The 12,344-nt window shown below is 38.3% G+C and overlaps 1 protein-coding gene across 1 annotated transcript; it reads left to right on the top strand.

Moving 5' to 3' along the window:
• Window positions 1-584: 584 nt before the first annotated feature.
• Window positions 585-12,075, top strand: LOC131771043 (fibroblast growth factor receptor 2-like). The gene is made up of 14 exons (XM_066174452.1): window positions 585-748; window positions 2,626-2,895; window positions 3,365-3,472; window positions 3,829-3,856; window positions 4,708-4,895; window positions 6,464-6,580; window positions 7,089-7,273; window positions 7,517-7,636; window positions 8,111-8,187; window positions 8,579-8,619; window positions 9,000-9,096; window positions 9,437-9,533; window positions 10,028-10,472; window positions 10,842-12,075. The coding sequence occupies exons 1-14, from the start codon at window positions 613-615 to the stop codon at window positions 11,696-11,698; spliced, it is 2,766 nt and encodes a 921-aa protein (XP_066030549.1). The 5' UTR covers window positions 585-612; the 3' UTR covers window positions 11,699-12,075.
• The last annotated feature ends 269 nt before the right edge of the window (window positions 12,076-12,344 follow it).

Genomic DNA, 12,344 nt, shown 5'->3' on the forward strand with positions numbered 1-12,344 from the left:
GACAGGTAAATGTTGATTTACTTCGTGGATCAATTTAAATCTTTAGTTAGATGAGAAAAAAAATCGATTCTCTGGTACCAAATCAGATTTAAGGACTTAAAACCGCAAAGTTCAAAATTGATTAAGAATAATAAAAAAAGTACTCAAATTATGATAACCAGCTAAAGAGCGAGAACATGCCAACTTATATATCAAATGTAAACGAATTTTGTGTTCAGACAGACGTAATTAATTTTTAGGAAGCTTAAACCGATTGTATTCTGGGAGCGTCGAGCAATTTTGACTTTAGAGATATCAACAGACCATAGCTTGTCACGGCATTCATTATAAAAATTCGTGAAAAAAAGGCTCGGCAATAACGTTGTTGGCTTTTATTTTGAAACTAGTTAATTTAGGGTTGGATAAGGGAGGGGGAGAGGGGGTTAAAATGGACGATGCGACCCTTTGTTTAGCTTGGTGATCTTTTTGCTTCAAGGCTCTCCCAAGATCACTGAGCCTCCGAAAAGCCAATTTCTTACGGAAGGATACCCTGCAAACCTTAGTTGCGTAGCCTACGGCATTCCAACACCAACCTTGGTCTGGACTTTTAATAATGGTGACCTGCCATCTGGTATGAATCAAATCGATGACGAAGGAGAATCATTCCTAGTTTCGCCAAGTGTTACGAAATGGATGAATGGGACTTACAAGTGTACAGCAAAAAACAAAGCAAACACAACCAGTTCCTCAGCAAGTCTGCGTGTTTATGGTAAGTTCGGTTATAATGATATTGATGATGATGATGATGATGACGACGTTGATAATGACGATGATAATGTTGAAGATGAAGAAGAGAAATAGGGAGAGAACAAATTAAGACAGAAAAATTAACTTGTAAATCCATGGGCAATAGCGACGGAGAAAAGGAATAGCGCGAAGAGAATTTAGGCAATCTTGGCCCAGTTGTATAAAGGACAGATAACGCTATCTAACGGTTAAATATTTATCCGGTGAATGTGTGATAGCAAAACGTAAAGCGTTATCCACCAGATAGAGTTTTATCCAGTGGATAGTGTTATCTACCCTTCGAACGACTGCGGCCCGACCTTCAAAAAACTGGTGATATCAATGCTTAATACTAATGTCCTCGGATCTTTATGATTACAAACGCAAAGAACTGCGTAGATCTGGGTAGGAAAGAGCTGCGTAGATCTGGGTAGGAAAGTAACGCCAAGGAAAAAGGACAGGTGATGGCGCTATTGAGAGTTGATTGATTCGAAATACTTGGAAATATGCAGTGTAACAGGAAAAATCTGAAGAAGAGACCTTCGAGATGGAGAGATCCAGAATCTGAGAAGAGAACAAAAGGGAAGCGAGACGCAAAAGCCAATTTTACATACGACACACAATTGGTATTCGCGACATTGAACAAGGACACTAATACAGAGGAAAATACTTCAAACGAAGACGCTTCCATCCGTGACCAAAATCGGGAGGCCGAATACCGATCGAGCGTTCGAAAGAATTCCTTCGCACCCTCAATGGCTTTTGTAACTCGTAATGAGACTTAGCCAACGAGGATGGAGAATATCACAGATTTACGATTTACGGATTTACACGCTGAAAAGGCACGAAATAAGTTTTCATTCCTAAGCTGGTCCAAGAAGCCGAGGGCCAATCAAATGGCGCGCATCGCCTTTTTTACTTGTGAGGAAAACGATACATTTAATCGGGAAGTATTATGCTTTTTGACGCGTGGAGCGTACCAATATCATTTTATTTAATCCTTTCAGGGAATAGTTTCGCTTTTCAAACCACTCGAAAAATTTTAAAAATCCGCTCTCAGGACTGTTTAACGAGTCAAACTACTTTCAAACGATGACTGACCAACTTCTGTGGAGAATCATGCGGAATAGAAAGCATGCAGAGGAAAAACACAAAAGAGAAAACAGCGAGTCGGTTTGTACCAGAAATCTCATTCGTTCGCTGCGCACACCTGTTCGATTTCTGATACTATCAATTCGTGCGTAAAATACCATACGGACAGACTTTCCTTGAAGTATTCCTTATCGGTTAAATTGTCATAAGAGATTTTGATTCTAGTTGCGTCTATGATGTCCACAATTTATCCACGGAAATTCAACCACGCGAGCTTGCGAAAATGTGGTAGGTCCACTCTCCTCAGGAAGTGACAGAAAACGATCTAATGAAGATGTTGTGGTGCTTTAGAATTTAGACAGACGATCATTTACTTGAAATCAGACCCACTACCATAGTGCTGGAAAAGAAAGAAACTTCGTGTTGCATGACTCACTTGTTGTGTCCTTCTGATTCAAGGGTGCAGAAAAAAGAACAAGAGAAGATAAAACACTATAAAGACCTTAATTCAGAAGTTTAGCGAAGGATCTGGGGTGGTCGAACAGGAAATTTAAAACATGAGGGCTTCAAGCTTGTTCTGAAACTCTATCGAAACCTCTCCGATACTCACAAGGAAACACTTTTTTTCTTTTTTCATTTTCGGTCACATTTGACTAGTTTCGTTTCCATGTTTTTGTTTGTTTTGTTTTGTTTTTGGAGTGTTTATAATATAGTTGTAGTTTTAACGTGACACTAGCATTCTAATGAATTGCCCCATTTTGAACGCAGGAAAAGCCTCTGCTCAAGTTGTTCCAGAGAAATACATAACACTGACAAAAGGAGACATCCTCACATTGACTTGCAAAGTCAACGAGGAAACAATAAACGTAATATGGAAAAAAGATGGAGACCCAATAATAGAGAGAGCAATTATAGATCCACGATTACATAAACTCGTTATTACTGAAGTTGTGGAAAAAGACAATGGTGAATATTCTTGTGAAGCACGTAACAAGCCAGGAACTGTGGCTCGCTCTGTTGTGACAGTAAATGTCAAAAGTAAGTTGTTTAAGCAACCACATATAATTTTAGTAATTAACTATGTACGGTCATTATTATAAAACACACCTCCGCTTTTTATGTTCCTCACAAACTTTTCCAGTGGTTTGATGGTCTTCTGGGAGCTAGAAATTTGAAATGAATTAAATTTGTAAGACATTTTTAAAAAATTTTTCAAAACGAATTTGAAATAGTTGCAGTATGTTAAACATATTCTATAATTCTTTCACCAATCTTTCTCCTTCTATCTGCCTGTTTTTTGTAAATTAACACATCTACGTCTGTTTTTCCAAAGGTTAATCCCGCCCACCCAACGCGAGCAATGAACAACGTAAATTGTTGCAACGAAAAAAGAATAAAATTAGCTCTCTATCTGGATAATTGGTGATATTAATTTTTATTTTTGATGCCGACCAGCAAATTAATTTCCTACAAAGCTTCTTCTATTATTATATTTCGGGAAATTCAGAGGCTCCCTCCAGCAGCTCACTGGAGTGGTACTACATTGGGGGACCTTTGGCTGCTGTGGTTTTTCTACTGGCGTTCATTTCATACATTAAAAAACGCCGTGAGACAGGTAAAATGTTACCATACGAAAATAAAATGTCTTCATATGGCAGATTGTGGCATTTAATACGTCAGTGTTTTAGAGCACGAAGGAGCTATTTTAAGCAGGTCATATTCTACATTTTGAAGGTCCCTCTACAGTCCCGGCAAAGACCATTACTAATCAAATTACAAAAACGTTACAAATTATATGAAACTAATCACTATGATAACCCACCTTATTCCTTCTCTCGTTGTTTCACAACAGAGTCAAATATAAGTCACACGTGGTTTCTGAGTCGCAAGCTTTAACTTAGTTAATGACGTCATCCTTACTCACAACGAAGCGATTTCTTTCATCTCTTCCCACATATCCTTTGATAATAGCCCCACCTGAGGTGCCACCTAGGCTGCAGTAAGTGAATTGTTTCTTTTTTTTTTAATGCTCACTGTTTGAACGTGTGGTTATTTCCGAAGTTTCTAACTCTTGAATAGATCTCAGTAGAGTAATGACAAGCGCCACTGCTGAGCAAAAAAGTATTTTTTTTCAGTTTGGACCGATTTTATTCACCACCGAGAGCACGTGGTCCAAAATAAAAGATTTTTCCTTTCGAAGCAGCGGCAGATTTCGCCGTTCTTATCAAATGGCAGTCAAATGTTTCCTAACATTCTTTCTATTTTGGATTCGTCCGTCCTTCACTTGTTTTGACATCTTGTTTAGTATCTTTTTTTTTTGTTACCAGTACGCTGAGTTGTGGGTGGCATACTTGTAAAGAAGAAGAGAAGCTTTGACTCTTCGTCACTCTTTGTAACAGAAACTACAGTTGAAATACACTCGGAGTCTTGTAGACAAATTTAAAATACCACTCGATATATCGATTGTAGACAATACTTCGGATGGTTTTGGTTAGTATTTCATTTCTCGCGTAGGGACACGATATTTATATGACGTAAAATGCCGGAAAACACAGTCGGCGCTAGGTTATCTTCATGAGAGGTTTATTCAGTCTTTTTTTTTTTCAATAAAATCTCCTCTCTGGGTCGATGACTCGAAAAAACAGGTTCAGTAAATTGGTATCCAAATGTCACAAGTGATAATTTTCTGAAGCACCCGGAAATGAAATTAAAAAAAATGAAAAGAAAAAAAATTAAAGTGGAGATATAGAGGATATCTTTACCACGTTACGTTAAACCAGATTCAAAGAAGGAAAAGATAGATGGGTAACACGGATAGTTAAAGTATTTTTTTCATCTGTAATTATTCAGTGAAGGGGAAGATGAAGTTGAGATGGATCAGCTGAACGTAAACACAGATGGATGGGAGATTGCAGCTGACCGCCTGAACCTTCGTGAGCATATTGGCAAAGGGGCATTTGGTTCAGTGTGGCGAGCGCTACTGGGTCGTTCCCGTGGCAGACCTGGAAATCGCACAGTTGCTGTCAAGTGCTACCTACGTAAGTAATTTTAGATCTTTTTTCACTCAGCTTAATTCAACTATCCTTAATCAATTTTCAGTGTTTTTCATCTTCATAGAGAGCATTTCTCTTAGAACTCGCTTAATTAACCTATCTGATATATAAAATTGATAGTTTAAAAGCTATGCGCTGTTAAAATGATTTACCAGCTGGCATGTCAAATAAGTAGCGAAGTGTTCCCCGAGGGACCAGTCGTCAGGTAATTTGTCACATAACGCAACGAACCTATAACAGAACACGATTATCATTTAGAGTATAAGCAGCTGTGGAGACAAATGGAAATTTATTGATTAAATTTCATTAAAGCGTATAAAAGCGGAAAATACTACAATACTGAAAATTTCACTACTTTCGCGCCACCTCCAATCACCCGCTGTTCACCTATAACCTTCTGACGTCGTATATTTTGCAAAGTTGCCCGCTTAGAAACTTTTGATGGGAAATCATGTCATGTGACCTCAAAGAAACTTAGAGAAGGTGAGCCTTTGGCGCAAAAATTCGTGCCTTATGACCGTCTAGTGGTGATAGTATGATCTTCTTTTTGTTGGAAAAAGCTGAAAATCATAATGTCGTCGAACATTGTATAAAGCGGCACCGTGTTAAGCGGTTACCTTGTAATGAGCGGTCGGTTTTCAAAGTCCCGACATTTTCCTCCTTTAGTTGTAGTAATTTTTATACCAAGCGGTTGTGGTCACCCTTTACAGCCTATTTGTCATGTTCCCCACCTGTACTGAACGGTCACTAAAGCGGAAGTACTCAAATAAAATTTAAAATAACCTTTCAAGTGAATATTAATCCATGTTTATCTCCCGAAATCAATGTTGGTTGTATTTTTGAGCAAGGTTGTGTATGTCAAGTGGTCCGTGATGGCATAGAATGACGTTTTTTTAACCTTTATCAATAACACCCCTATTCAGTGGAACCTATATTAAACGGTCAACCATCCCCACGCGTGACCGCTAAATACAGGTTCGACTTTAACAAGCTTACAGAGTCAAATGAATTTACAATAACTCTGGAAATGCTTATGAATTTATATAACATTTAATAAGATAAAAGCAAGGATTAGGTAGCATGTGAATGGAAGGAAACAAGAAGGCGCAAACAGAGCGTATCTTAAAAATTGTCTCAAGTATCTATTCGACCGATTAGGTATTATAACAGGTGCGATTTCCTGGCTTAATCGCATCTGTTCTTTTGTGAGTTGTCTGTAAACAATCGCGCGGTTCAACGAGCTTACCTAGTTAATAACAATTGCTCTTCCTTGGGAAATAATTTTTTCAACGAAGTTGAATCTATTTTGGAAATTTCATATTCAATACAATTAAACAGGACCACCAACTGACATTTTTTTGACAAGTATGGATTTTATGGGGTTTAGAAAACGTCATTTATCTTTTTTTTTAATGCAAACCAAATGTAATTTGCGCTGATAGTTTAACACCAAATATACAACATCTCTAGATGTGGATGTTCACCACATAATTAATTGTCTCTCTTGATATGCAATGTTTGTTTGTTTATTTCATTTTTTTTTGGTTTCTTAGCAATCTCCGGAGAGAAAGGAAGGAAGGCCCTGCTGAGAGAGATCGAGTTATTAAAACTCTTTGGAAGGGAGGGCCATGAAAATGTTGTTAAGTTCATTGGTTGTGTTACAGTTGGAGGTAATTGTTATGATTATAATCAGCTAATTCACAGTAATGATAAAAACATCTCTGAGGTCAACCACTGGTACCATTACTTTTATCAGTATTGCTAAGATGGGGTACTAACTCGATGGTTATTTCATTTTTTTGACTGTTTTAAAGAAATTTACTTCGCACTGTATGCAGGGAATATTACTTGGAAGATTTTAGCTTTAAAATCTACATGCTAATTGTGATAAAAGCTTTAACTTAAGATGGCAAGTCTTTGTCTATTTATCAGTCATCTCTGTTTTTCTGTCTCTCCGTTTATCTGTCTGTCTGTCTCTCTGTAGATTTCAATCTGCCGTATGAGTCCGTCTATTTTCTATCTGCGTGTATTCTTCTTTTACTTACCATCTCTGTCTGTACTTTGATTCATTACAGATATAACCTAATGTATAAATAGATAAAGCATGTACATTTCAAACACATTTTGGAACTTCTGCACTGCTTGCCATGTAATAATTTTCTTGTTTTTCCCTCTTAGCTCAGCCAATACTTATTATGGAGTACCTGTGGCGAGGTGACTTGCTGGGCTATCTCAGAAAATCTAGGGGGGTTTTCGACCAATATCATCATGGGGTCGGAGGAGTCGACCACTTGACAACGTATGACATGGTGCTGTTTGCTAAACAGATCGCACATGGTATGACTTTCCTCGCGTCCAGAGGGGTAAGTGCTCAAACTCTTCCGGGTTATGGTCCTGCATGTGTTAAAATGGCATGCCTTGCAAATCGTGAGAAGAATACTCTGTACGGCTAAAAAATATCCAGCACATTAGAATCACTATTCCACAGAGAAATGGTCTGAAATAAGCATGATGTTAAACTTTCTACTTATACCTAATTTTTTTATTTTATGTAGTTTATCAACGTTCCTTTTAGCAGATTATATCATTATTTTTTTTTATTTCAGGTAATTCATCGCGATCTTGCAGCTCGTAACATCCTTCTTGATGAGCATCGTGTCTGCAAGTTGACTGACTTTGGGCTCTGTTATCAGGATTTCAAATACGGCCCAGGAAATGCCAAGAGGGTAATTTTCAGAATTTTTTCATCATTTAGTCAATTGGTTTTGGGGCTGCTGGTATGGAAGATAAAAACGTGAAGAATTAAAATATTACTGTCCTTACAAACCTTTCTTTTCAGTTGTAGAGTCTTACTGCAAAACATATTTCCCTTCAATGGGGAGCCATTCTAAGCGTATCGAAACTTTCACAGAAAAAAAAATTGTACCTAAGGAGTGAACACAGGAAATAAGAAAGCCGGAAGAGATATCGTTCTCTGAATAGCAAAGATACAAACTGGAAGGGCAAAGTAACACAGGAGATTTAAAGCAAAAGGAGTGTGTGAATCGTTTTCATAGAATTTGTACAAAGGTGTCTACTGCTGTTGACTTTATCGTGAATCCTCACATCACGGTTTTAATCTTATATGCAAATTATTTTAGGAGCTGTATACAAGCCTCTTTAGATTTCAGATGCTTATAATATTTTGGTTACTCATCCAGGGATGTATCCCAATCAAATGGACTGCACCCGAGATTCTCTTTGGACATGTGGAACAGCTGTCAACCAAAAGCGATGTGTACGTACTGTGTTGGTTATTATCTACATATATTCCAAGAGTGAATATTTTTTACGATTCTACCTTAACGTAGCGAGGGAAACTAGAATATTCAGTGCTCTATTGATTAGAGAGTTATTAGGAAACGTCAAGCTTAGGAACAGCTGAGGTTGCAGTTGTAGTATGAGACTATATGAATATTAACTTAAACGACCAATATCCAAAATTTGATTAGGACAAGAAAAGACGGATGAAAGGATGAGTGGATAATCAAACTAATAAATATGGCGTTTTCTCTTAGGGAGGTTGCTTATATCTTGATGGCATATTTTTAAACACCCCGAGTATCTGAGTAATTATTATCTTTCTACCCCAGTTGATATATATCGTCATCCTTCCATTTCTTTGACAGGTGGTCCTACGGCATCGTCTTGTATGAAATCTTCACTGTCGGTACTTAACTTATTTGTTACTTTATATTCAGGAAATATACTTGCCGAAATTGCACGCATAATTACTAACTGATGAGTGATACCGAGCGGACAAAAGAGCATTGTACAATAGAGAAGTATTGCAACTTGAAATAAAGCTTAAGTTTAAGTAGAACGGAAAGTATTTAGTACATTATTGAAAAACCTTAAATCCATCGCTACACTTAAATTTGTTTTTTTTACAGTACTCTTTCATCTGATATAAAAACGAAATGTATTTCAGCAATTAATTTCCGTTTTGACAGAAGAATCATTTCGATCGCGCTGAGAGGAATGAAAGTGATTACAACAAAAAAAGTGTGCTTTTTTGGCCAACAGAAAAAAAACATTATTTTTCCACAGGAGGCATTCCTTACGATGGATGGTCTCAATCCACGACAATGAAAAAAATCGAAGAAGGTTATCGTCTGCCAAAGCCTGAACATATCGACGACAGTTTGTAAGTGTTGCTTCCTCTGTGTGGAATGTTATATAAGTCAAAAGCAACATCGATTGCTGCTGTGGTAAGGGGTTTTTGATACACTCGCTCTGAATAAGTAGCCTTCCTAAGAAATTAATTTTATCTTGTCACTACAAAAATTAAAATGAAAAGTTGTTGAGTCAAATAAAGAATACGATGGGTTTTTCATCACAGAATTCGTTTGAGCTGTAATGTAATGAGATAAACTTAGCATTTCAGTTATTTTTGTAACTAGTTGTGGTTTCTCAACTTTGCTACTTGCAATATTAATGCCTACCGTAGAATTACTGTAATCATATGTCCCTGTGTTTTTCTATAGATACGCGGTGATGTTAAACTGCTGGAAATACGAAAGCGCCAACCGGCCACACTTTGTGAAGCTCTACCAAACAATGGATACATATATTAAAACAAAGGTTTGCCATACAGCGTCTAATTCAGGATATACTTCAGAAATTGAAATTGGTATCCTACCAAGTCAATTGCGAATTTCTTTTCTCGTCAATAATGTGATGTCAGAATGCATTAACTACCCAGCCGCTAACAATTTGTGAATTCAGTTTCATCATGAACCAATGTTACTTTTAAACATACGCAAGTGTGGTTACGTCATGTTAGTCTGGATCATCCTTATTTTCCCTCTGTTGTCTATGCACAAGAAAGAACTGAACAGATCTTAAAATAACACTTTTGGAAAACTTTGACAGAAAGGAAGACCTTACCTGAATTTTATTCTTATCAATTCATGCAAGTACTAATGGTTCTTGTCTTTGTGATTGATATCTGATCTGCTCCTTTTTTTCTTTTTAGTGACTCATTTTTGGAATTTCTTTGTTGAATTTTTGAAATTCATTCGTTCAAGATTTTTTAACTCATGCAGTTCCTGATTACCTTCTAATCTTTTTCATAGACATATGTAGATATCTTTGACGATGACAAGTATGATCAGGATAAGTACAACTCTGTCGATGACCGTGGAGCTGTTGCAAACCCAGAAGATGCAGGACCGGACGAGCTAGGAGCAGCTGCAGCAAATCCCATCGGTGAAGTGAGTGAACACGGTGCTACGGCACAGCCCTTTCTGGTTGCAGTGGACGATGATGCTACAGCTTTCCCTCTTGGATATAACGTAGGAGACGAAGGAGCGCCTGCGACAGATCCAGACCGTGAAGTGGGTGAACACGGCGCTACGGCACATCCCTTTGTGATTGCAATAAACGATGGTGCTCAAGCTTTCCCTTTCGCTATTAACGTACCAGAGAAAGGGGCAGCTGCAGCAAATCTCTCCCATGAAGTGGGTAAGCACGGTGCTACGGCACATCCCTTTGTGATTGCAATAAACGATGGTGCTCAAGCTTTCCCTTTCGCTATTAACGTACCAGAGAAAGAGGAAGCTACAGCAAACCTCGCCCATGAAGTGGGTAAGCACGGTGCTACTGCACATCCCTTTGTGGTTGCAATTGACGATGGTGCTCAAGCTTTCCCTTTCGCTATTAACGTACCAGAGAAAGGGGCAGCTGCAGCAAATATCTCCCATGAAGTGGGTAAGCACGGTGCTGCTGCACATCCCTTTGTGGTTGCAATTGACGATGGTGCTACAGCTTTCCCCTTCGCTATTAACTTACAAGGCAAAGGGGCAGCTGCAGGAAATCTCGCCCGTGAAGTGGGTAAGCACGGTGCTACCGCACATCCCTCTATGGTTGGAATTGACGATGGTTCTACAACTTTCCCTCTCGGAATCAAAGTAGAAGAAGAAGGTTGCGCAGCATACCCTTTTGAGAGTGATAAGAAAGATATGGATGCCCAAGCGTACCCTTTGGAGAGTGATACTTTACCATACCTTGGCGAGAACGAGGAAGAAGATGTTGATGACTCCGAGTGCCCTCTTGCGATTGAGGAAGAAGAAATTGATCCTTTACCATCCTCCCTGGTGATGGACGAAGACGGTCTAGCTGCTTCAGCATGTCCCCTTGTGACTGGCGAAGAAAATTCTGATTCTTTAGCATGCCCCCTTGTGGTTGAGGAAGAAGATTCCAATAACTCAGCATGCTCCCCTGTACTTGGGGAAGAAGATTTGGAAGCCACAGAATGCCTTTCTGTTACTGAAAAAGAAGATCCTACCTCTTTGGCACGCTCCGCAAATGAGGCGAACAAACCCGATGCCTCACCATTCCCTTGTGTGATCGAAGAGGAAGATCTTGATTCTTTACAATACAATCCTCTGATCGAAAAAGAAGGCCTCAGTGATTTCGTCTTCCCTCCAGAAATTCAAACTAATGACGAAGAAGGTGTAACAAGTAAACCTGAAAATACCGTTGGTTATGAAGGTGCTGTAGCAGTTCAATCTGAAAAGGAGGCAGTAGAAGAAGAACCTAAGACTTGCCAACAAGAGTACACGAAGGATGAACAAGACGATCTTGGAAACTATATGGACGACCAAAGTGATGCCGTAGACCTTTTAGACGGAGACGCTGGCGTACAAGAGTATGATGGTAATCAACTTACTGCTGCGGATATAGACGAAACTGGAAGTGACGACGACGAGGAGTCATCTGAAGCAACTCCTCTTGTGCAGGACTGAGGCTTAATAGCAGAATTGCTGAACCTCTAAGGTTGTAGTCTTATAACACTCTGTGGTAATTTGTAGTTTATATCTCCAGAATTTCAGCCTCAATATTTCATAGTTTTTTTATGTTAAGACGTAGGTTTTTTCGTACTTTTACTTTAGTAATGCTTTGGTAGTGATGATAACCATTTTCATAGTTTATAAATGGAGGTTAAGTGGAATTTCCTTCAAAGAAAAAACTTGTTTATTTACTTCACTTTTACATTTCTTAGTTTACCGTTTATTCACCTGGTGCACTTGTCAGTGCTTTGTTGTTGTTATTGACTGTAGGCTGATAGAGACAAAAAAAAAAAGAAAAAAAAAAGAAATTGCTGTTAAGATAATTTTTTATAACTGTTCAAGTCAGAAATGCTGCGCAAGTTTGTGAGTGTTGTTCCTAGTATAAGTAATATTGATAATAATAAGCACTCCCTAAATGCTTCAATAAACTTATTTAAGCTAAACTCGTTTCGTTTACTCCATTCATTGCAGAAAAATTGCTGGTCTGGATCTAACTGTAGATTTGAAGGATACCATAAACTAAAATGACATCTGGCCTCCTTCAAAGAGTAAGATTGACGAAAATCCAGTAGCGCTGCGTTAGTACTGATAAGTGTATATA

The sequence above is a fragment of the Pocillopora verrucosa genome, chromosome 11 (assembly GCF_036669915.1).
Source record: "Pocillopora verrucosa isolate sample1 chromosome 11, ASM3666991v2, whole genome shotgun sequence".
NCBI lineage: Eukaryota > Metazoa > Cnidaria > Anthozoa > Scleractinia > Pocilloporidae > Pocillopora > Pocillopora verrucosa.